The sequence below is a fragment of the Oncorhynchus gorbuscha genome, linkage group LG19 (assembly GCF_021184085.1).
Source record: "Oncorhynchus gorbuscha isolate QuinsamMale2020 ecotype Even-year linkage group LG19, OgorEven_v1.0, whole genome shotgun sequence".
In the NCBI taxonomy this organism is placed as follows: domain Eukaryota; kingdom Metazoa; phylum Chordata; class Actinopteri; order Salmoniformes; family Salmonidae; genus Oncorhynchus; species Oncorhynchus gorbuscha.
This window is the reverse complement of record NC_060191.1, coordinates 59,252,612-59,278,497: the sequence shown is the minus strand read 5'-3', so window position 1 is coordinate 59,278,497 and position 25,886 is coordinate 59,252,612. Positions and strand designations below refer to the sequence as shown.

General features: G+C 43.3%; 1 protein-coding gene across 1 annotated transcript in view; it reads right to left on the bottom strand.

Moving 5' to 3' along the window:
* LOC124005662 (chloride channel protein 2-like) overlaps positions 1-24,988 on the bottom strand; it is a 78,666-nt gene extending 53,678 nt beyond the window's left edge. Inside the window, exons 1-3 of the mRNA XM_046315106.1 lie at positions 24,800-24,988; positions 17,543-17,696; positions 574-705 (exon numbers count right to left, since the gene is read on the bottom strand). Of these exons, the coding sequence (XP_046171062.1) occupies positions 574-705; positions 17,543-17,696; positions 24,800-24,844 (331 nt within the window). The 5' untranslated portion in view covers positions 24,845-24,988. The remainder of the gene's footprint in view (positions 1-573; positions 706-17,542; positions 17,697-24,799) is intronic.
* Between the last annotated feature and the right edge of the window lie 898 nt (positions 24,989-25,886).

Below are 25,886 nucleotides of genomic sequence, written 5' to 3'. Positions count from 1 at the left end.
AGTGTGCCTGGCATGCTAGCCTTGATGTGGGCCATGACCAGCCTCTCAAAGTATGTGTCCTAATGTGTGTGTGTGTGTGTGTGTGTGTGTGTGTGTGTGTGTGTGTGTGTGTGTGTGTGTGTGTGTGTGTGTGTGTGTGTGTGTGTGTGTGTGTGTGTGTGTGTGTGTGTGTGTGTGTGTGTGTGTGTGTGTGTGTGTGTGTGTGTGTGTGTGTGTGTGTGTATTCTAGTGCGTGGGTGTAAGCGGAGGTGGTGGATAGACCCTGTTGGACAGGTGGTTAGTCATCATGTATCCAGTTAAAAAAGCTGTACAGCTCGTTTGTGTCAAGATAGAAGACTTCCACCTTGACAAGATATACACACAAAAGATACATTCAAACCTAATGGGAGAACACTGAGAATGTGCTTACACACAACATGAGGTCTAAGTAGTCCCCTCTCTCTCTTCTCCTCCCTCCTTCTCTCCTCTCTTATCCCTCCCTCCCTCACCTTGTAGACAGGTTGCGATAGAGAAGTCAAGGAATCTACCTCTCTTTCCCTTCCTAACTCCCTCCTTCCCAACTCCCTCTCTTACATTGTAGACAGATTCCGATACCAAAGTCGACCAGCCAGCTGAGAAGAGCCATGAATAGACCCAGGAGGATGAGGAAGATCCAGTCTTCACCAACACAAGAGATGAGGAACTTCTGACAGCGCACCGTACAGACTGGAGGGAAGAGAGATACAGGTGCACACTGTTAGACGACAACAACAACACTTACTACTACAGTGAGTCAAGTCAGTCAGAACTACAATATAAACAAACTAACACATCTTACAGACTGAGGAGAGAAGTGTAGCATTGTTAAAACTACATTGCCCATCTTGGAGTCAGGACCACCCATACAATGTAACACCCTCACCATTTTTTACTAAGTTAACTTTTGCACAGACTAGTATCATTTAACACAGTGATCCTCTCCTCTAACTCCCCCTCCCCTACACACACACACACACACACACACACACACACACACACACACACACACACACACACACACACACACACACACACACACACACACACACACACACACACACACACACACACACACACACACACACACACACACACACACACACACACACACACACACACTCTACCAGTTCTTCCCCTATTCCCCGAAAACTGTCGTAACATTATTCCTGCTCCCCAGTCATCTTATTCAGTCTTCTCTCATCTCACCAATGTACTAAACCACACTAATGCTACTTTACCACAGTACAAGATTCTTTCTTTTCCTCATCTAAAGCATTACTACTCTCCCCATTTCTGACTCCACACTTTCCTCCTCCTCTATAGTACGGCCTGTGTGTGCTATTGTATAGGGCAACAGGTTGTAATGTTGATGACATGGAGAGGGGTGTACAGTCGTGGCCAAAAGTTTTGAGAATGACACAAGTATTATTTTTCACAAAGTCTGCTGCCTCAATTTGTATGATGGCAATTTTCATATACTGCAGAATGTTATGAAGAGTGATCAGATGAATTGAAATTAATTGCAAAGTCCCTCTTTGCCATGCAAATGAACTGAATCCCCCAAAAACATTTCCACTGCATCTCAGCCCTGCCACAAAAGGACAAGCTGACATCATATCAGTGATTCTCTCATTAACCTCTCTCATCATCACCCAGTGCCTGGGCTTACCTCCGCTGTACCCGCACCCCACCATACCCCTGTCTGTGCATTATGCCCTGAATATATTCTACCATGCCCAGAAACCTGCTCCTCTTATTCTCTGTCCCCAACGCTCTAGGCGACCAGTTTTGATAGCCTTTAGCCGCACTCTCATACTACTCCTTCTCTGTTCCGCGGGTGATGTAGAGGTAAACCCAGGCCCTGCATGTCCCCAGGCACCCTCATTTGTTGACTTCTGTGATCGAAAAAGCCTTGGTTTCATACATGTCAACATCAGAAGCCTCCTCCCTAAGTTTGGTTTACTCACTGCTTTAGCACACTCTGCTAACCCTGATGTCCTTGCCGTGTCTGAATCCTGGCTCAGGAAGGCCACCAAAAATTCAGAGATTTCCATACCCAACTATAACATCCTCCGTCAAGATAGAACTGCCAAAGGGGGAGGAGTTGCAGTCTACTGCAGAGATAGCCTGCAAAGTAATGTCATACTTTCCAGGTCCATACCAAACAGTTTGAACTACTAATTTTGAAAATTACTCTCTCCAGAAATAAGTCTCTCACTGTTGCCGCCTGCTACCGACCCCCCTCAGCTCCCAGCTGTTCCCTGGACACCATTTGTGAATTGATCGCCCCCATCTAGCTTCAGAGTTTGTTCTGTTAGGAGACCTAAACTGGGATATGCTTAACACCCCGGCAGTCCTACAATCTAAGCTAGATGCCCTCAATCTCACACAAATCATCAAGGAACCCACCAGGTACAACCCTAAATCTGTAAACAAGGGCACCCTCATAGACGTCATCCTGACCAACTGGCCCACCAAATACACCTCCGCTGTCTTCAACCAGGATCTCAGCGATCACTGCCTCCTTGCCTGTATCCGCTACGGAGCCGCAGTCAAACGACCACCCCTCATCACTGTCAAACGCTCCCTAAAACACTTCTGTGAGCAGGCCTTTCTAATCAACCTGGCCCGGGTATCCTGGAAGGACATTGACCTCATCCCGTCAGTTGAGGATGCCTGGTCATTCTTTAAAAGTAACTTCCTCACCATTTTAGATAAGCATGCTCCGTTCAAAAAATGCAGAACTAAGAACAGATATAGCCCTTGGTTCACTCCAGACCTGACTGCCCTCGACCAGCACCAAAACATCCTGTGGCGGACTGCAATAGCATCGAATAGTCCCCATGATATGCAAATGTTCAGGGAAGTCAGGAACCAATACACACAGTCAGTCAGGAAAGCTAAGGCCAGCTTCTTCAGGCAGAAGTTTGCATCCTGTAGCTCCAACTCCAAACGTTCTGGGACACTGTGAAGTCCATGGAGAACAAGAGCATCTCCTCCCAGCTGCCCACTGCACTGAGCCTAGGTAACACGGTCTCCACCGATAAATCCATGATTATCGAAAACTTCAATAAGCATTTCTCAACGGCTGGCCATGCCTTCCGCCTGGCTACTCCAACCTCGGCCAACAGCTCCCCCCCCCCGCAGCTCCTCGCCCAAGCATCTCCAGGTTCTCCTTTACCCAAATCCAGATAGCAGATGTTCTGAAAGAGCTGCAAAACCTGGACCCGTACAAATCAGCTGGGCTTGACAATCTGGACCCTCTATTTCTGAAACTATCCGCCGCCATTGTCGCAACCCCTATTACCAGCCTGTTCAACCTCTCTTTCATATCGTCTGAGATCCCCAAGGATTGGAAAGCTGCCGCAGTCATCCCCCTCTTCAAAGGGAGAGACACCCTGGACCCAAACTGTTATAGACCTATATCCATCCTGCCCTGCCTATCTAAGGTCTTCGAAAGCCAAGTCAACAAACAGGTCACTGACCATCTCGAATCCCACCGTACCTTCTCCGCTGTGCAATCTGGTTTCCGAGCCGGTCACGGGTGCACCTCAGCCACACTCAAGGTACTAAACGATATCATAACCGCCATCGATAAAAGACAGTACGCCGTCTTCATCGACCTTGCCAAGGCTTTCGACTCTGTCAATCACCGTATTCTTATCGGCAGACTCAGTAGCCTCGGTTTTTCGGATGACTGCCTTGCCTGGTTCACCAATTACTTTGCAGACAGAGTTCAGTGTGTTCAATTCTTGGGCCGACTCTTTTCTCTGTATATATCAATGATGTTGCTCTTGCTGGCGATTCCCTGATCCACCTCTACCCAGACGACACAATTCTATATACTTTCGGCCCGTCATTGGACACTGTGCTATCTAACCTCCAAACGAGCTTCAATGCCATACAACACTCCTTCCGTGGCCTCCAACTGCTCTTAAACGCTAGTAAAACCAAATGCATGCTTTTCAACCGATCGCTGCCTGCACCCGCATGCCCAACTAGCATCACCACCCTGGATGGTTCCGACCTTGAAAATGTGGACATCTATAAGTACTTAGGTGTCTAGCTAGACTGCAAACTCTCCTTCCAGACTCATATCAAACATCTCCAATCGAAAATCAAATCAAGAGTCGGCTTTCTATTCCGCAACAAAGCCTCCTTCACTCACGCCGCCAAGCTTACCCTAGTAAAACTGACTATCCTACCGATCCTCGACTTCGGCGATGTCATCTACAAAATGGCTTCCAACACTCTACTCAGCAAACTGGATGCAGTTTATCACAGTGCCATCCGTTTTGTCACTGAAGCACCTTATACCACCCACCACTGCGAATTGTATGCTCTAGTCGGCTGGCCCTCGCTACATATTCGTCGCCAGACCCACTGGCTCCAGGTCATCTACAAGTCCATGCTAGGTAAAGTTCTGCCTTATCTCAGTTCACTGGTCACGATGGCAACACCCATCCGTAGCACGCGCTCCAGCAGGTGTATCTCACTGATCATCCCTAAAGCAAACACCTCATTTGGCCGCCTTTCGTTCCAGTACTCTGCTGCCTGTGACTGGAACGAACTGCAAAAATCGCTGAAGTTGGAGACTTTTATCTCCCTCACCAACTTCAAACATCAGCTATCTGAGCAGCTAACCGATCGCTGCAGCTGTACATAGTCTATTGGTAAATAGCCCACCCATTTTCACCTACCTCATTCCCATACTGTTTTATACTGTTTTTATTTATTTACTTTTCTGCTCTTTTGCACACCAATATCTCTACCTGTACATGACCATCTGATCATTTATCACTCCAGTGTTAATCTGCAAAATTGTAATTATTCGCCTACCTCCTCATGCCTTTTGCACACATTGTATATAGACTCCCCCTTTTTTTCTACTGTGTTATTGACTTGTTAATTGTTTACTCCATGTGTAACTCTGTGTTGTCTGTTCACACTGCTATGCTTTATCTTGGCCAGGTCGCAGTTGCAAATGAGAACTTGTTCTCAACTAGCCTACCTGGTTAAATAAAGGTGAAATAAAATAAATTAAGAAATTACAAAAATTAACACAGGTGTGAGTGTTGACGAGGACAATGCTGGAGATCACTCTGTCATGCTGATTGAGTTCTAATAACAGACTGGAAGCTTCAAAAGGAGGGTGGTGCTTGGAATCATTGTTCTTCCTCTGTCAACCATGGTTACCAGCAAGGAAACACATGCCGTCATCATTGCTTTGCACAAAAAGGGCTTCACAGGCAAGGATATTGCTGCGAGTTAGATTGCACCTAAATCAACCATTTATCAGATCATCAAGAACTTCAAGGAGAGTGGTTCAATTGTTGTGATGAAGGCTTCTGGGCGCCCAAGAAAGTCCAGCAAGTGCAAGGACCGTCTCCTAAAGTTGATTCAGCTGCGGGATCGGGCCAACACCAGTACAGAGCTTGCTCAGGAATGGCAGGAGGCAGGTGTGAGTGCATCTGAACGCACAGTGAAGCAAAGACTTTTGGAAAATGGCCTGGTGTCAAGAAGGGCAGCAAAGAAGCCACTTCTCTCCAGGACAAACATCAGGGACAGATTGATATTCTGCAAAAGGTACAGGGATTGGACTGCTGAGGACTGAGGTACAGTCATTTTCTCAGATAAATCCCCTTTCCGATTGTTTGGGGCATCCAGAAAAATCTTGTCCGGAGAAGACAAGGTGAGCGCTACCATCAGTCCTGTGTCATTCCAACAGTAAAGCATCCTGAGAACATTCATGTGTGGGGTTGCTTCTCAGCCAAGGGAGTGGTATAAGTACACAATTTTGCCTAAGAACACAGCCATGAATAAAGAATGGTACCAACACATCCTCAGAGAGCAACTTGAACAGTTGAACGGTTTTCCTCCGAACACATTGGTGCACATTGATCCGGGATAAGCTGGTGTTAAGAAGCTCGGTTTGGCGGGTCATGTTTCAGAGAATGCATGACTCGTCCTTCGAGTCCCGAGCTCGTTGGGGAGTTGCAGCGATGAGACAAGATCAAAATTGGGTGTAAATAAGATTGACTTTGAGTGTCCCTGTGTAGAACCCCCACAACATATCCCTTCGAGCATGGTGAAGTTATTAATTACACTTTGGGTGGTGTATCAATACTAGAGGTCGACCAATCGGTCGAATGGAAGATTAATTAGGGCCGATTTCAAGTTTTCATAACAATCGGAAAACTGTATTTTTGGCCGCCAATTTAAAGGCTTAAATTTTTTGGGACCTTTATTTAACTAGGCAAGTCAGTTAAGAACACATTCTTACTTTCAATGACGGCCTAGGAACAGTGGGTTAACTGGCCCGTTCAGGAGCAGAATGACAGATTTTCACATTGTCAGCTCGGGGAATCCAATCTTGCAACCTTACAGTTAACTAGTCCAACGCAATAACTACCTGGCTCTCTCTCGTTGCACTCCACAAGGAGACTGCCTGTTACGTGAATGCAGTAAGCCAAGGTAAGTTGCTAGCTAGCATTAAACTTATCTTATAAAAAACAATCAATCATAATCACTAGTTAACTTCACATGGTTGATGATATTACTAGATATTATCTAGCGTGTCCTCCGTTGCATATAATCTGACTGAGCATACAAGCATACAAGTATCTAAGTATCTGACTGAGCGGTGGTAGGCAGAAGCAGGCGTGTAAACATTCATTCAAACAGCACTTTCGTGCGTTTTGCCAGCAGCTCTTCGTTGTGCGTCAAGCATTGCGCTGTTTATGACTTCAAGCCTATCAACTCCCGAGGAATCTTCCATTCCTCTCAAAAATTTTAGAGAAGGCTGTTGCGTAGCAACTCACTGCCTTCCTGAAGACAAACAATGTATACAAAATGCTTCAGTCTGGTTTTAGACCCCATCATAGCACTGAGACGGCACTTGTGAAGGTGGTAAATGACATTTTAATGGCATCGGACCGAGGCTCTGCATCTGTCCTCGTGCTCCTAGACCTTAGTGCTGCTTTTGATACCATCGATCACCACATTCTTTTGGAGAGATTGGAAACCCAAATTGGTCTACACTGACATGTTCTGGCCTGGTTTAGATCTTATCTGTCGGAAAGATATCAGTTTGTCTCTGTGAATGGTTTGTTCTCTGACAAATCAACTGTCAATTTCCGTGTTCCTCAAGGTTCCGTTTTAGGACCACTATTGTTTTCACTATATATTTTACCTCTTGGGGATGTTATTCGAAAACATAATGTTAACTTTCACTGCTATGCGGATGACACACAGCTGTACATTTCAATGAAACATGGTGAAGCCCCAAAATTGCCCTCGCTAGAAGCATGTGTTTCAGACATAAGGAAGTGGATGGCTGCAAACTTTCTACTAATAAACCCGGACAAAACAGAGATGCTTGTTCTAGGTCCCAAGAAACAAAGAGATCTTCTGTTGAATCTGACAATTAATCTTAATGGTTGTAGACACCCTCTCAAATAAAACTGTGAAGGACCTCGGCGTTACTCTGGACCCTGATCTCTCTTTTGAAGAACATATCAAGACCATTTCGAGGACAGATTATTTCCATCTACGTAATATTGCAAAAATCTGAAACTTTCCGTCTAAAAATGATGCAGAAAAATTAATCCATGCTTTTGTCACTTCTAGGTTAGACTACTGCAATGCTCTACTTTCCAGCTCCCCATATAAAGCACTAAATAAGCTTCAGTTAGTGCTAAATACGGCTGCTAGAATCCTGACTAGAACCAAAAAAATTTGATCATATTACTCCAGTGCTAGCCTCTCTACACTGGCTACCTGTCAAAGCAAGGGCTGATTTCAAGGTTTTACTGCTAACCTACAAAGCATTACATGGGCTTGCTCCTACCTATCTCTCTGATTTGGTCCTGCCGTACATACCTACACGTACGCTACGGTCACAAGACGCAGGCCTCCTAATTGTCCCTAGAATTTCTAAGCAAACAGCTGGAGGCAGGGCTTTCTCCTATCGAGCTCCATTTTTATGGAACGGTCTGCCTACCCATGTCAGAGACGCAAACTCGGTCTCAACCTTTAAGTCTTTACTGAAGACTCATCTCTTCAGTGGGTTATATGATTGAGTGCAGTCTGGCCCAGGAGTGGGAAGGTGAACGGAAAGGCTCTGGAGCAACAAACCGCCTTTGCTGTCTCTGCCTGGCCGGTTCCCCTCTTTCCACTGGGATTCTCTGGCTCTAACCATATCACAGGGGCTGAGTCACTGGCTTACTGGGGCTATCTCATGCCGTCCCTGGAGGGGGTGCGTCACCTGAATGGGTTGATTCACTGTTGTGGTCATCCTGTCTGGGTTGGTGCCCCCCCTTGGGTTGTGCCGTGGCGGAGATCTTTGTGGGCTATACTCAGCCTTGTCTCAGGATGGTAAGTTGGTGGTTGAAGATATCCCTCTAGTTGTGTGGGGGCTGTGCTTTGGCAAAGTGGGTGGGGTTATATCCTTCCTGTTTGGCCCTGTCCGGGGGTGTCCTCGGATGGGGCCACAGTGTCTCCTGACCCCTCCTGTCTCAGCCTCCAGTATTTATGCTGCAGTAGTTTGTGTCAGGGGGTTAGGGTCAGTTTGTTATATCTGGAGTACTTCTCCTGTCCTATTCGGTGTCCTGTGTGAATCTAAGTGTGCGTTCTCTAATTCTCTCCTTCTTTCTTTCTCTCTCTCGGAGGACCTGAGCCCTAGGACCATGCCCCAGGACTACCTGACATGATGACTCATTGCTGTCCCCAGTCCACCTGGCCATGCTGCTGCTCCAGTTTCAACTGTTCTGCCTTATTATTATTCGACCAAGCTGGTAATTTATAAACATTTTAACATCTTGGCCATGTTCTGTTATAATTTCCACCTGGCACAGCCAGAAGAGGACTGGCCACCCCACATATGCTCTCTCTAATTCTCTCTTTCTTTCTCTCTCTCGGAGGACCTGAGCCCTAGGACCGTGCCCCGGGACTACCTGAAATGATGACTCCTTGCTGTCCCCAGTCCACCTGACTGTGCTGCTGCTCCAGTTTCAACTGTTCTGCCTTATTATTATTTGACCATGCTGATCATTTATGAACATTTGAACATCTTGGTCATGTTCTGTTATAATCTCCACCCGGCACAGCCAGAAGAGGACTGGCCACCCCACATAGCCTGGTTCCTCTCTAGGTTTCTTCCTAGGTTTTGGCCTTTCTAGGGAGTTTTTCCTAGCCACCGTGCTTCTACACCTGCATTGCTTGCTGTTTGGGGTTTTAGGCTGGGTTTCTGTACAGCGCTTTGAGATATCAGCTGATGTACGAAGGGCTATATAAATACATTTGATTTGATTTGATTTGAAACGTCACTCGCTCTGAGCCTTCTAGTAGATGTTCCTCTTGCTCTGCATGGGTAACGCTGCTTCGATGGTGGCTGTTGTCGTTGTGTTGCTGGTTCGAGCCCAGGGAGGAGCAAGGAGAGGAACGGAAGCTATACTGTTACACTGACAATACAAAAGTGCCTTTAAGAACATCTAATAGTCAAAGGTTAATGAAATACAAATGGTATAGAGGGAAATAGTCCTAGAATTCCTATAATAACTACAACCTAAAACTTCTTACCTGGGAATATTGAAGACTCATGTTAAAAGGAACCACCAGCTTTCATATGTTCTCATATTCTGAGCAAGGAACTGAAAGTTAGCTTTCTTACATAGCACATATTGCACTTTTACTTTCTTCTCCAACACTTTGTTTTTGCTTTATTTAAACCAAATTGAACATGTTTCATTATTTACTTGAGGCTAAATTGATTTTATTGATGTATTATATTAAGTTAAAATATGTGTTCATTCAGTATTGTTGTAATTGTCATTATTACAATTAAATAAATAAATAAATTGTCTGATTAATCGGTATTGGCTTTTTTGGTCCTCCAATAATCGGTATCGGCGATGAAAAATCACAATTGGTCGACCTCTAATCAATACACACAGTCCCCTCCTAACTCAGTTGCCAGAAAGGAAGTAGATGGTGTAGGGATTTCATCATGAGGCCAATGGTGACTTTAAAACAGTTACAGGGTTTAATGGCTGTGATAGGAGAAAACTGAGGCTGGATCAACAATACTGTAGTTACTCAATTAATACTAAACTAATTGACAGAGTGAAAATAAAGAAGCCTGCACAGAAAACAAATATTCTAAGTCACTGCAACAAGACACGAAAGTAATACTGCAAAAAATGTGACAAAGCAATTCACTTTTTGTCCTGAATACAAAGTGTTATGTTTGGGGCAAATCCAATACAACACATTGCTGAGCAACACTCTCTATATTTTCAAGCATGGTGGTGGCTGCATCATGTTAAGGGTATGCTTGTAATCGTTAAGGACTGAGGAGTTTTTCGGGATAAAAAAGAAGTGGAATAGAACTAAGCACACGCAAAATCCTAGAGGAAAACCTGGTTCAGTCTGCTTTCCACCAGACATTGGGAGATGAATTCACTCTTCAGCAGGACAATAACCTAAAACATAAGGACAAATATACAATGGAGTTGATTACCAAGAAGAAGGTGAATGTTCCTTGGTGGCTGAGTTACAGTTATGAATTAAATCTGCTTGAAAATCTATGGCAGGACCTGAAAATAGTTGTCTAGCAATGGTCAACAACCAATTTCACAGAACTTGAATCATTTTGAAATGAATAATGGGCAAACGTTTCTACTAAGCTAACATATGTATTTTTTAAAGATGGTTATGCCAACGATCATTTAGCTATTTGATTTTGAGGACCCCTTTAGGTATAAGAAAAAATAATAATTTGATGAAACATTGAATTTGACCTGCTATTAGCACATACAAATAACTGATTCGTACATGGAAAATCAGATAGTCCAAAAATAAATCAAATGGTTGGTTCCAAGATGGCATAGCAGTTTAGAAGTCTTTTGTCCTCGTCTTGTCGTGTCCCGTCCCGTATATATATATTTACAACTTTTTCCGCATACCTTTTTATACATATTTTTTTATTTTCCATAAACTCATCTTCAAAATACTCTCTTGCAACCCGCCTCACCAATTTATATTTATAAAATAAATGAAGTATTATTTACCTCAAATCTGTAATCCTCCATAGAAGCTAACCAGAAGCTAGCCAGAAGCTAATCCAGAAGCTAGCCAGAAGCTAATCAGAAGCTAATCAGAAGCTAGTTAGCTTCTTTACTGGCTAATCGTTAGTATTCAGCTAACCACGGTTTGTGGTCATCAGCTATCCTTTAGCTCGAAAATCTATCGCCAGTTTTGTACGGCGCGGCTCGGAACATACCGGACCTATTTTTCTCTCCATGTCCCTGGATTTCAACCGCTAACTCTGGACATTCATACCTGGATCTTGCAGCTAGCTAGCTGCTAGCCGTGTGACTATTGGCTTTCGTTGATTCCGGAGCAAACATCAATTATTCCGGAGCTAGCCAGCTGAAGAGTTCCATCAATCACTCCTGGGCTACAATCACCTATCCGGACCCGTTTTTACTGCCAACGCGGAGCCCAACCAGGCCTTTACAACTGGACTAACGACATTATCTACCCGAAGGAGTTATCCGGCTGGCTCCTCCATCGCGACGTTACCTGAACGCCCATCTGTGGCCCGCTAACCGCTAGCTGTCTTATCGGCTGCTATCTGAATAGACCTATCGGGCAATTTATTTTAATTTTATTTTTTCTTGGGCCTCTATTGTTTTGTTTTTTTGTGTGATTTGGATTTATCCCCTTTACCACACGGAACCCCACTAATCCTACCGACTGAAACGCACGAGGTGGCTAATAACAGACCTCCATCCTATGCTAGCTTGCTACCGATGGCCCGGCTAGCTGTCTAAATCGCTGTGACCCCAACCAACCTCTCTACTCACTGGACCCTTTTGATCACTCGACTAAGTATGCCTTTCCTTAATGTCAATATGCCTTGTCCATTGCTGTTCTGGTTAGTGTTTATTGGCTTTTCACTGTAGAGCCTCTAGTCCTGCTCACTATACCTAATCCACCCTATTAGTTCCACCACCCACACATGCGATGACATCTCCTGGTTTCAATGATGTTTCTAGAGACAATATCTCTCTCTTCATCACTCAATACCTAGGTTTACCTCCACTGTACTCACATCTTACCATACCTTTGTCTGTACATTATGCCTTGAAGCTATTTTATCGCCCCCACAAACCTCCTTTTACTCTCTGTTCCAGACGTTCTAGACGACCAATTCTTACTGCTTTTAGCCGTACCCTTATCCTACTCCTCCTCTGTTCCTCTGGCGATGTAGAGGTGAATCCAGGCCCTGCAGTGCCTAGCTCCACTCCTATTCCCCAGGCGCTCTCTTTTGATGACTTCTGTAACCGTAATAGCCTTGGTTTCATGCATGTTAACATTAGAAGCCTCCTCCCTAAGTTTGTTCTATTCACTGCTTGAGCACACTCTGCCAACCCAGATGTTCTAGCTGTGTCTGAATCCTGGCTTAGGAAGTCCACCAAAAATTCTGAAATTTTCATCCAAAACTACAACATTTTCAGACAAGATAGAACTGCCAAAGGGGGCGGTGTTGCAATCTACTGCAAAGATAGCCTGCAGAGTTCTGTCCTACTATCCAGGTCTGTACCCAAACAATTTGAACTTCTACTTTTAAAAATCCTCTAAAAACAAGTCTCTCACCATTGCCACCTGCTATAGACCACCCTCTGCCCCCAGCTGTGCTCTGGACATCATATGTGAACTGATTGCCCCCCATCTATCTTCAGAGCTCGTGCTGCTAGGCTACCTAAACTGGAACATGCTTAACACCCCAGCCATCCTACAATCTAAGCTTGATGCCCTCAATCTCACACAAATTATCAATGAACCTACCAGGTACCTCCCCAAAGCGAGCAGGCTTTTCTAATCGACCTGGCCGGGGTATCCTGGAAGGATATTGATCTCATCCCGTCAGTAGAGGATGCCTGGGTATGTTTTTAAAATGCCTTCCTAACCATCTTAAATATGCATGCCCCATTCAAGAAATTGAGAACCAGGAACAGATATAGCCCTTGGTTCTCCCCAGACCTGACTGCCCTTAACCAACACAAAAACATCCTATAGCGTTCTGCATTAGCATCGAACAGCCCCCGTGATATGCAGCTGTTCAGGGAAGCTAGAAATCATTATACACAGGCAGTTAGAAAAGCCAAGGCTAGCTTTTTCAAACAGAAATTTGCTTCCTGCAACACTAACTCAAAAAAGTTCTGGGACACTGTAAAGTCCATGGAGAATAAGAAGACCTCCTCCCAGCTGCCCACTGCACTGAAGATAGGAAACACTGTCACCACTGATAAATCCACCATAATTGAGAATTTCAATAAGCATTTTTCTACCGCTGGCCATGCTTTCCACCTGGCTACTCCTACCCCGGTCAACAGCACTGCACCCCCCACCGCAACTCGCCCAAGCCTTCCCCATTTCTCCTTATCCCAAATCCAGTCAGCTGATGTACTGGAAGAGGTGCAACATCTGGATCCCTACAAATCAGCTGGGCTAGACAATCTGGACCCTTTCTTTCTAAAAATTATCTGCCAAAATTGTTGCCACCCCTATTACTAGCCTGTTCAACCTCTCTTTCGTGTCGTCTGAGATTCCCAAAGATTGGAAAGCAGCTGCGGTCATCCCCCTCTTCAAAGGGGGGGACACTCCTGACCCAAACTGCTACAGACCTATATCTATCCTACCCTGCCTTTCTAAGGTTTACAATTGGCTCATTCATCCCGCTCTTTTCCCCTGTAATTATTCCCCAGGTCGTTGCTGCAAATGAGAACGTGTTCTCAGTCAACTTACCTGGTAAAATAACGGATAATTAAAACAAACAAAAATAAAAAAGGTCTTCGAAAGCCAAGTCAACAAACAGATTACTGACCATTTCGAATCTCACCATACCTTCTCTGCTATGCAATCTGGTTTCAGAGCTGGTCATCGGTGCACCTCAGCCACGCTCAAGGTCCTAAACGATATCTTAACCGCCATCGATAAGAAACATTACTGTGCAGCCGTATTCATTGATCTGGCCAAGGCTTTCGACGCTGTCAATCACCACATCCTCATCGGCAGACTCGACAGCCTTGGTTTCTCAAATGATTGCCTCGCCTGGTTCACCAACTATTTCTCTGATAGAGTTCAGTGTGTCAAATCGGAGGGTCTGCTGTCCGGACCTCTGGCAGTCTCTATGGGGGTGCCACAGGGTTCAATTCTTGGACCGACTCTCTTCTCTGTATACATCAATAATGTCGCTCTTGCTGCTGGTGAGTCTCTGATCCACCTCTACGCAGACGACACCATTCTGTATACTTCTGGTCCTTCTTTGGACACTGTGTTAACAACCCTCCAGGCAAGCTTCATTGCCATACAACTCTCCTTCCGTGGCCTCCAATTGCTCTTAAATACAAGTAAAACTAAATGCATGCTCTCAACTGATCGCTGCCTGCACCTGCCCGCCTGTCCAACATCACTACTCTGGACGGCTCTGACTTAGAATACGTGGACAAATACAAATACCTAGGTGTCTGGTTAGACTGTAAACTCTCCTTCCAGACCCACATCAAACATCTCCAATCCAAAGTTAAATCGAGAATTGGCTTCCTATTTCGCAACAAAGCATCCTTCACTCATGCTGCCAAACATACTCAACAAACTGACCATGTAAATGAGAACTTGTTCTCAACTTGCCTACCTGGTTAAATAAAGGTGAAATAAAAATAAAATAAATAAATACCTGAAAGACATAAGAAAGATCAGGATTTTTTTTTTACCCATATTTAACAACCAAAAAATTTGCCCTAAACTACTTCTATATACATTTTCGTTAATTTTTTTAACTGGTACAGGGCAACCTTCAGACGAGTCTCGTGAGGCTTGTGTGCATCCTAGAGCAAAACATCTACTGACATGTACGTGGTTGTGAGGGTCTCACCTTTCCACAGAGGGGTCATATTAGTGTGTAGCCCAAACTGTTTGGTCGCTACAGACAGAAGTTGGCAGATCGGCGTTACTGACTTCGGCGGTACTGACTTCGGCGGTACTGACTTCAGCGGTACTGACTTGTGACGCTTGTGGGAGCAAAACGGAGAACACCATTGTGTTTATGAGAGTCTCATCTTTCCATAGAGTGGTGTACAGTGCCTTCAGAAACTATTCAGACCCCTTGACTTTTTCCACATTTTGTTAGGTTACAGTCTTATTCTAAAATGGATTAAATAAAGAAAAAAAATCTCATTTACACAATAACACATAATGACAAAGCAAAAACCGTGGTTCAGAATTTTTGGAGATGTTTTATCTTTTTTTAATGAAATATTGCATGTACATAATTATTCATTACTTTGTTGAAGCACCTTTGACAGCGATTACAGCCTCGAGTCGTCTTGGGTATGACACTACAAGCTTGGTGTAACGAGTGCGCTGATGGTCGGGAAGCAAGTACAGGGAGTGAGTGTTTTAATAAATAAACTAAACAATAAACACGAAACACAAACAACGCACCAACATGAAACAGAGTCGATAACACTGGAGGAAAGAACCAAAGGGGAGTGACAGATAATCAAGGAGGTGATGGAGTCCAGGTGAGTGTCATGAGGTGCTGGTGCGCTTGACGATGGTGACAGGTGTGCGGGTTAAATCAGCAGCCTGATGACCTAGAGGCCAGAGAGGTAGTATACGGGACACTTGGCACACCTATATTTGGGGAGTTTTTCCCATTCTTCTCAGCAGATCCTCTCAAGCTCTGTCAGGTTGGATGGGGAGCTGCACAGTTCTTTTCAGGTCTCTCCTGAGATGTTCGATCAGGTTCAAGTGTGGGCTCTAGCTGGGCCACTCAAGGACATTCAGAGACTTGTCCCGAAGACTTGTTTCCTCCAGACGTGATGCTTGGCATTCAGGCCAAAGAGTTCAATCTTGGTTTCATCAGACCAGAGAATCTTGTTTCTCATGGTCTGAGAGTCTTAAGGTTTCTTTTGCCAAACTCTAAGCAGGCTCTCTTGTGCTTTTTACTGAGGAGTGGCTTCCGTCTGGTCACTCTACCATAAAGGCCTGATTGGTGGAGTACTGCAGAGATGGTTGTCCTTCTGGAAGTTTCTCCCATCTCCACAGAGGAACTCTGGAGCTCTTTCAGAGTGACCATCGGGTTCTTGGTCACATCCCTGACCAAGACCCTTCTCCCCCGATTGCTCAGTTTGGTCGGGCAGCCAGCTCTAGGAAGAGCCTTGGTGGTTACAAACTTCTTCCATTTATGAATGATGGAGGCCACTGGGTTCTTGGGGACCTTCAATGCTGCAGACATTTTTTGGTACCCTTCCCCAGATCTGTGCCTCGACACAATACTGTCTTGGAGCTCTACGGACAATTCCTTCGACCTCATGGCTTGGTTTTTGCTCTGACATGCACTGTCAACTATGGACCTTATATAGACAGGTGTGTGCCTTTCCAAATCATGTCCATTCAATTGAATTTACCACAGGTGGTTAAGTTGTATAAACCTGTCACAGATGATCAATGGAAACAGGATGCACCTGCGCTCAATTTCAAGTCTCATAGCAAAGGGTCTGAATACTTATGTAAATAATGTATTTTGTTTTCTATTTTTAATACATTTGCAAAAATTTCTAAAAATCTGTTTTCCCTTTGTCATTATGGGTCTGAATAGTGAGTGGTTAAGGTTAGGGCTATGGTTGTTTCCATCAACTACTGTCTCATCAAGTATTCTCAGGCTTGCTAGAGAAATGTGAACTGCAGTGGAGCTCTGGTCTGAGCAGTGTGCTCTGACTCCGCCCATTACAACTTCGCTCCCACTGCTGGGCAATTCTTCTAGGGGGGTGGACCATTCTTGGCACACACAGCAAACTGTTGAGTGTGAAAACCCCAGCAGCTTTGCAGTTCTTAACACACATTGGTACGCCTGACACCTACTACCATTCAAAGGCACTTAAATATTTTGTCTTGCCAAATCACCATTTTATTGGCACATATACACAGTCCATGTCTCAATTGCATCAAGGCTTAAAAATCATTCTTTAGCCTGATTGAAGTGGATTGAACAGGTGATATCAATAAGAGATCATAGCTTCCACCTGGATACAGCTGGTCAGTCTATGTCATGGAAAGAGTAGGTGTTCATAATGTTTTGTACACGTGCAGTCTATTTCTAGTTAACAGGCTGTTCAGTCTACCAAAAACAAACATATTCATAATTATTATCACCATCAACAGTAAACAGAATGAGGTGGCTCACACACCACAAACACTGTACTAGCAAATAAACATCAACACACACACACACTGACTGCACAAACACTCAAAAACACTCCCTCCCAAATCCCTCCTTAAATACACTCCAGTTTATTTATGTTAGTAACAATGTAACTACATGGTATCTGGCAAAGTTTATGTGAAGTGAGACTTGTTTCACAGTAACAAAGAGAGACAGAGAGAGACCTGGTCAGAGAACATGGTCTGGTTACAGTATGTCCAGCTTGAGTGGTCGGTATTGGTCAGTACTCACTGCGACACTTGGCGCAGCAGCCCTTGTCATTCTCCAGAAGTTCCAGGGAGCGTGAGCGTTCTGTGACCGAGCGCCTCCGCACCCCCTCCTCCCTCAGGCGAGCTGCCTCTTCTTTAGCATACGCCCCCAACTCCTGTGTGTAGCGACCATACATCTGGAAGAACACACAGAAAGGGTTAAGGGAGAGCAGTACCAACTCCTGTGTGTAGCGACCATACATCTGGAAGAACACACAGACAGGGTTAAGGGAGAGCAGTACCAACTCCTGTGTGTAGCGACCATACATCTGGAAGAACACACAGAAAGGGTTAAGGGAGAGCAGTACCAACTCCTGTGTGTAGCGACCATACATCTGGAAGAACACACAGAAAGGGTTAAGGGAGAGCAGTACCAACTCCTGTGTGTAGCGACCATACATCTGGAAGAACACACAGAAAGGGTTAAGGGAGAGCAGTAGGTAACACACACACACAAACATATACAAAACATGCCATGTACTTAGAGCAAGGACTGGGTCTCACACTAGACAACCCTTCCTACTATAACACTAGTTTACTTACACATACTGTAGAGGACATTTCTAGACATCTTGTTGAATGAATGGGTCCCAATGGCACATTGGACCCATAGACATATGGTCTATGTAGAGTACTGTATCAGCCAGAACAACTGACCCCATCTGACCCCATCTACAGTGTATAGGACTGTATCAGCCAGAACAACTGACCATATCTACAGTGTATAGGACTGTATCAGCCAGAACAACTGACCCTATCTACAGTGTATAGGACTGTATCAGCCAGAACAACTGACCCCATCTACAGTGTATAGGACTGTATCAGCCAGAACAACTGACCCTATCTACAGTGTATAGGACTGTATCAGCCAGAACAACTGACCCTATCTACAGTGTATAGGACTGTATCGGCCAGAACAACTGACCATATCTACAGTGTATAGGACTATATCAGCCAGAACAACTGGCCCCATCTACAGTGTATAGGACTGTATCAGCCAGAACAACTGACCATATCTACAGTGTATAGGACTGTATCAGCCAGAACAAATGACCATATCTACAGTGTATAGGACTGTATCAGCCAGAACAAATGACCATATCTACAGTGTATAGGACTGTATCATCCAGAACAACAGGTAGGATATATGAGAGAGGGGGAGGAAGAGTAGTGATGGGGGGGAATCGATATAGTTACATACCAAAATATGTTTTACGAAATATAATATCGCAATATTATTTTTGCACTAGGTTGTTGTACCTGCACCAAAACTCCAGTATTTTTCCTTCATAGCTTGTTCTCCATCTTCTTTTTAAATAGGTAGCCAATTTGTTTTCAGCACTTTTATTTCCATGACTGATCAAAACTCGTTTTCTCATGGCTCTCTCTTGTCCCTCTGCAGCAGATAGATGATGAGCAGTATGTTTGTGCCTTGTCCTAAGGAGTGGCTTCTGTCTATCCACTCTATCATAAAGGCCTGATTGGTGGAGTGCTGCAGAGATGGTTGTCCTTTTGGAACAGGTATTCCCAAACTGGGGTCGCAATGCCGTCGGAGGTAAGCCAAATAAAAATGTGATTCACATTTCACTTTTTATTTTTTATTATCTTCACATTTTCAAACAGTACATTTACATTTTCCAACAGGGATGTACATTTGGGTGAGTTTTTTTCTCTCAAATGAGTAGCCTCGTTTCACTGCCAAAATTAAAATGAAACCATCTAATGTTCAGCGAAATAACAACACAATGTCAAATACAGGTAGCCTAGTCAAATAATTAACATCCAGTCACATTAACCGTTACTCTCTCACAGGAAACCTTCACTCTTGCACAGACATTTAGAAACAAAACATGACAATTTGAAAAATAAGCCACAGAGTGTTTGGAGCGAGAATAAAGACGACTTTCGAGTAGTAAGACATGTATAAAAGTAACAGATACCATTAATAAGAAGGGTCTAGAAGCATCTTATATGGTGAGCTACCGAGTGGCTAAGATGTGTGCTCCCTCTCCGGCCTCTAGGTCACCACTCCCAGCACACACGTTACAGACAGGCAAGCCCCATACTATTATGGAGGACTTAATTGTTCCTGCTGCTGTGGATATGACTGGGATAATGCTGGGGGAAAAGGACAAAAAAAACTATAGAGACAATGCCTTCATCAAACAACACTGTTTCACGACGCATCAGTGACATGGCAGGAGATGTTTTGAAACAATTACTGCTTCGCATACAAGCCAGTGAAGAATATGCATTACAGCTGGATGAGTCAACAGACATAGCGGCCTGGCACATCTCCTGGAATATGTCCGTTACGTTTATGGGGTATCAATTAAGGAAGACATCCTCTTCTGCAAACCACTGGAAACCAGGACAACATGAGAGGATATTTTTAAAGTAATGGACTTTGGTGGTCAAGGTGTGCTGGTATCTCTACTGACAGAGCAAAAACCACAATAGGGAGACATAGTGGAGTGATAACGCGCATGCAAGCAGTTGCTCCCGACGCCACTTGGGTACACTACAGCATCCACCGAGAGGCTCTTGTTGCCAAGGGAATGCCTGACAGCTTGAAAGACATTTTTGACAATACAGTGAAAATGGTTAAATTTGTTAGAGCAAGGCCCTTGAACTCTCGTCTATTTTCTATATTATGCAATGATATGGGCAGCGACCATGTAACACTTTTACAACATACAGAAGTGCGCTGGTTATCAAGGGGCAAAGTATTGACATATTTCTTTTAATTGAGAGATGAGCTTAAAGTTTTCTTTACTGACCATAATTTTCACTTGTCTGACCGATTGCATGATGATGAGTTTCACACGACTGGCCTGTCTGACTTGCCTAGTTACATAAAGGTTAAATAAAAAATAAAAAATGTGGGTGATGTTTTTTCTCGCCTGAATGATCCGAATCTAGGATTATAGGGAATCTCCGCAACTATATTCAATGTGCGGGACAGAATTGAGGCTATGGTTAAGAAGTTGGAGCTCTTTTCTGTCTGCATTAACAAGGACCACACACAGGTCTTTCCCTCATTGTATAATTTTTTTGTGTGCAAATGAACTCAAGCTTACAGACAATGTCAAATGTGATATAGCGAAGTGAGTGAGCTGATATAGCGAAGCACCTAGGAAGGTTTTTGCTCTGACATGCACTGTCAACTGTGAGACCTTATATAGACAGGTGTGTGCCTTTCCAAATCATGTCACGCAGGTGGACTCCAATCAAGTTGTAAAAACATTTCAAGGATGATCAGTAGAAACGAGATGCACCTGAGTTCAATTTCGAGTCTCATTCCAAAGGGTCTCAATACTTATGTAAATAAGATATATATATATTTTTTTAATACATTTGCGAAAAACATGTTTTTGCTTTGTCATTATGGGGTATTGTGTGTAGGTTGATGAGTATTTAAAAATTATTATATATTTTTTAAATAAAGCGTAACAAAATGTGGAAAATGTCAACGGGTCTGAATATTTTCAAAAGCACATTATATTGACGTATAATGTTAAATTATTATATGAAGTTGCCAAACTTTTAAAGAAATGGCATTTAAATCGTCGTACATCATTAGATTACCTTCAGAATGCACTGTATAGGCTACATCATATACTTATAATCAAGTATGATGATGATAATAGTCATCATAACAATAATAATCATAATTGTAATAATAATAAATGATCATGCTTAATGTTCTACAAAAATGCCTAAAGAATGTTTTAATACATTTCATTTGTATGAATAATTGAAGTTTATCATAAAAATATGGAAATGACTCATATACTCTCTAATGTATCCTTCTTTACAATAAAGAATTAAGTGTCCCACTTTGCCAATCAAAGTGTCCCAAAATACCAGTATGGACGGCAAAAAAAGTTTTTTGTATAGTAAAGTACAGTTCTTAAGATATTTAGAACGGTATCATGATGGGGGTTATGACAATGCAATGATTCTGTAAGGTGTTCTGGTGTTGTGCCGAAAACCTCTCCCCTGCCAGAATCCCCCCCTTCAGATTTCCTTCATTTTGTGGCTACAGTCAAATAATTTCTGTGGCACACACTACTGGTGTGAGCTACCAAAATGATTATGATGTGTGCCAGGTCTTGCAGTCTCAAGATAGAAGGGGGGGACAAGAAAATGGCCTTGCACACCCCCCCCCCTTCTAATATCCTTCATTTTGTCACTAAAGTCAAATACTTTCTGTGGCACACATCAGTCAAATACTTTCTATAGAACAAACGTAGCCCCCGCTGTTCATCGCTCAAATACTTTCTGTGGCACACATCAGTCAAATACTTTCTATAGAACAAACGTAGCCCCCGCTGATCATCGCTCAAATACTTTCTATAGAACAAACGTAGCCCCAGCTGATCATCGCTCAAATACTTTCTGTGGCACACATCAGTCAAATACTTTCTATAGAACAAACGTAGCCCCTGCTGTTCATCGCTCAAATACTTTCTGTAGAACAAACGTAGCCCCCGCTGATCATCGCTCAAATACTTTCTATAGAACAAACGTAGCCCCCGCTGATCATCGCTCAAATACTTTCTATAGAACAAAATCAGTCAAATACTTTCTATAGAACAAACGTAGCCCCCGCTGATCATCGCTCAAATACTTTCTATAGAACAAACGTAGCCCCCGCTGTTCATCGCTCAAATACTTTCTATAGAACAAAACGTCAAATACTTTCTATAGAACCGTAGCCCCCGCTGATCATCGCTCAAATACTTTCTATAGAACAAACGTAGCCCCCGCTGATCATCGCTCAAATACTTTCTGTGGCACACATCAGTCAAATACTTTCTATAGAACAAACGTAGCCCCCGCTGTTCATCGCTCAAATACTTTCTATAGAACAAACGTAGCCCCCGCTGATCATCGCTCAAATACTTTCTATAGAACAAACGTAGCCCCCGCTGATCATCGCTCAAATACTTTCTGTGGCACACATCAGTCAAATACTTTCTATAGAACAAACGTAGCCCCCGCTGATCATCGCTCAAATACTTTCTATAGAACAAACATAGCCCCCGCTGATCATCGCTCAAATACTTTCTATAGAACAAACGTAGCCCCCGCTGATCATCGCTCAAATACTTTCTATAGAACAAACGTAGCCCCCGCTGATCATCGCTCAAATACTTTCTATAGAACAAACGTAGCCCCCGCTGATCATCGCTCAAATACTTTCTGTGGCACACATCAGTCAAATACTTTCTATAGAACAAACGTAGCCCCCGCTGTTCATCGTCAAATACTTTCAAATACTTTCTATAGAACAAACGTAGCCCCCGCTGATCATCGCTCAAATACTTTCTATAGAACAAACGTAGCCCCCGCTGATCATCGCTCAAATACTTTCTGTGGCACACATCAGTCAAATACTTTCTATAGAACAAACGTAGCCCCCGCTGTTCATCGCTCAAATACTTTCTATAGAACAAACGTAGCCCCCGCTGATCATCGCTCAAATACTTTCTATAGAACAAACGTAGCCCCCGCTGATCATCGCTCAAATACTTTCTGTGGCACACATCAGTCAAATACTTTCTATAGAACAAACGTAGCCCCCGCTGATCATCGCTCAAATACTTTCTATAGAACAAACGTAGCCCCCGCTGATCATCGCTCAAATACTTTCTATAGAACAAACGTAGCCCCCGCTGATCATCGCTCAAATACTTTCTATAGAACAAACGTAGCCCCCGCTGATCATCGCTCAAATACTTTCTGTGGCACACATCAGTCAAATACTTTCTATAGAACAAACGTAGCCCCCGCTGATCATCGCTCAAATACTTTCTGTGGCACACATCAGTCAAATACTTTCTATAGAACAAACTGATCAGCCCCTTTCTATAGAACAAACTAGCCCCCGCTGATCATCGCTCAAATACTTTCTATAGAACAAACTGATCAGTCAAATACTTTCTATAGAACAAACGTAGCCCCCGCTGATCATCGCTCAAATACTTTCTGTGGCACACATCAAATACTTTCTATAGAACAAACGTCATCGCTCAAATACTTTCTTGGCACACATCCCCGCTGATCATCGCTCAAATACTTTCTATAGAACAAACGTAGCCCCCGCTGATCATCGCTCAAATACTTTCTATAGAACAAACGTAGCCCCCGCTGATCATCGCTCAAATACTTTCTGTGGCACACATCAGTCAAATACTTTCTATAGAACAAACTTCACGTCAGGATAGGCAACTGAAAGTAATACTTAATGTATGTGTGTTAAACATAGAGGGAGTAAAATGTTGGCAAGCAATAAACATTTCAGAACAACTACTAGTCGAATAAGACATGGGAGAGAAAAGGAATTTTGACAAAGAGATTTATTTACAGACTAATACACTTTAAACAAATAGCCAAACCGAAAACTGCAGACATTACTAGTGCCCCCCCCCCCCCCCGCGATCCAAAACGCCATAAAAACATTTTATATGAAGCGCAACTAAACTGACAACGGACTGAAGAGCAGAACTCTATACGAGCAAGAAAATCGCAGTAATGAAGAATTGAGTGTGTGCGCGTTCACGCGAAGGGGGGATTCTGGCAGGGGGAGATTTTCGGCACAACACCTGTTATTAGCACATTTTCAGAAAAGTTTCCCACTTTACCAATACTCACCTTATGCACATTGTGAATAATTTAACGACCTTAGACCCATTTCATGCAGTGTTTTAAAATAGGCCTACCCCTTTTAATAAATAAAAACATCTGTGAGAGAGAAATCATAAACCTCTATGTCATAAGTATCTTGTGACCTCTCATTTTACCAAACGTAAACACCAGTCCAGGTGCGAGCCCAAAACTTTGAAGCCGTTCTCGACGTAAAAACAGTGAACGACACTGGCTCAAGCAGATGTAACGGACAACAAACACCGATTTCACTGTGTTTCTTTAAATATATTTATACCTTTATTTAAATATGCAAGACAGTTAAGAACAAATTATTATTTTCAATGAGGGCCTATGAACAGTGGGTTAACTGCCTGTTCAGGGGCAGAACGACAAATGTGTACCTTGACAACTCGGGGATTTGAACTTGCAACCTGCCGGTTAGTAGTCTAACGCTCTAACCTATAGGATACCCTGGCGCCCTTGCACTCATTGAAGTGGCAAAAATTTAGCTGATGAACGCTCAACTGGTATTGTATATCGAGAGAACGGAAAAAAGCGTTTCTCAGCTAGCAACAAGTTAACTTACCAACGTTTGTTCATAATGTAGCCCCCGCTGATCGTCGCTGGCCATGGCTGCGCTGTGTGGCTCGCGCTACCGGCAGAGAGGTGCGAGAGATGAGGAATTCTTTTGAGGTAGGAGTGAGACTCAAAAACTCTCTCTTGTTTGCTAGTGACAAGAACACTACGCGGATTAACGTGTCGTGAAGCTGATGACGTTCACGAGATGAACTCAAAAGTGCTGTTTAACAAAATTCCTTCATTTTATATCCCCAAATCTCTTCAATCCAGAGGCGGGACTTGTGCAATGGTGTGTAGTGCTTTAGGTGCGGGAGCGCCCCCCCCAAAAGTTAGTTACTTAATTATTTCGCAATCAAAGTTTGTACCGATAGATGTAGCTTATTGAATATTATTATAGAATATTAATAAAATGTATCCTCCAATTGCAACGTCTGCCTATGCCCATACATGTTGTCTCAAGAAACGTATATTTTTAATACCCTCAAACATCACGTTTGGTATACCAAGTTTGGCATACTTACAGTGCCTTCAGAAAGTATTCACACCCTTTTTCTTGTTCTACATTTTGTTGTGTTACAGCCTGAATTTAAAATGGTTTAAATTGAGATTTTGTGTCAGTGATCTACACACAATACCCCATAATGGCAAATTGGAATATCGTTTGTAGAACATTTTAGAAATGTATAAAAAATGTAAAGCTGAAATATCTTGAGTCAATAAGTATTCAACCCCTTTGTTATGGCATGCCTAAATAAGTTCAAGAGTAAAAATATGCTTAACTAATCATATAATTAGTTGCATGGACTCATTCCGTGTTCAATAATAGTGGTTAACATAATTTTTTTATGGATGGTGTATCAATACACCCAGTCACTACAAAGGTACAGTCGTCCTTCCTAACTCAGTTTCCAGAGCGGATTTCACCATGATGTCAATGAAAATCATCACAAAAGAGTTACAGAGTTAAATGGTTGTGATATGAGAAAACTGAGGATGGATCAACAACATTGTAGTTACTCCACAATACTAACCTAAATGACAGAGTGAAAATAGATTCCAAAACATGCATCCTGTTTGCAACAAGGCACTCAAGT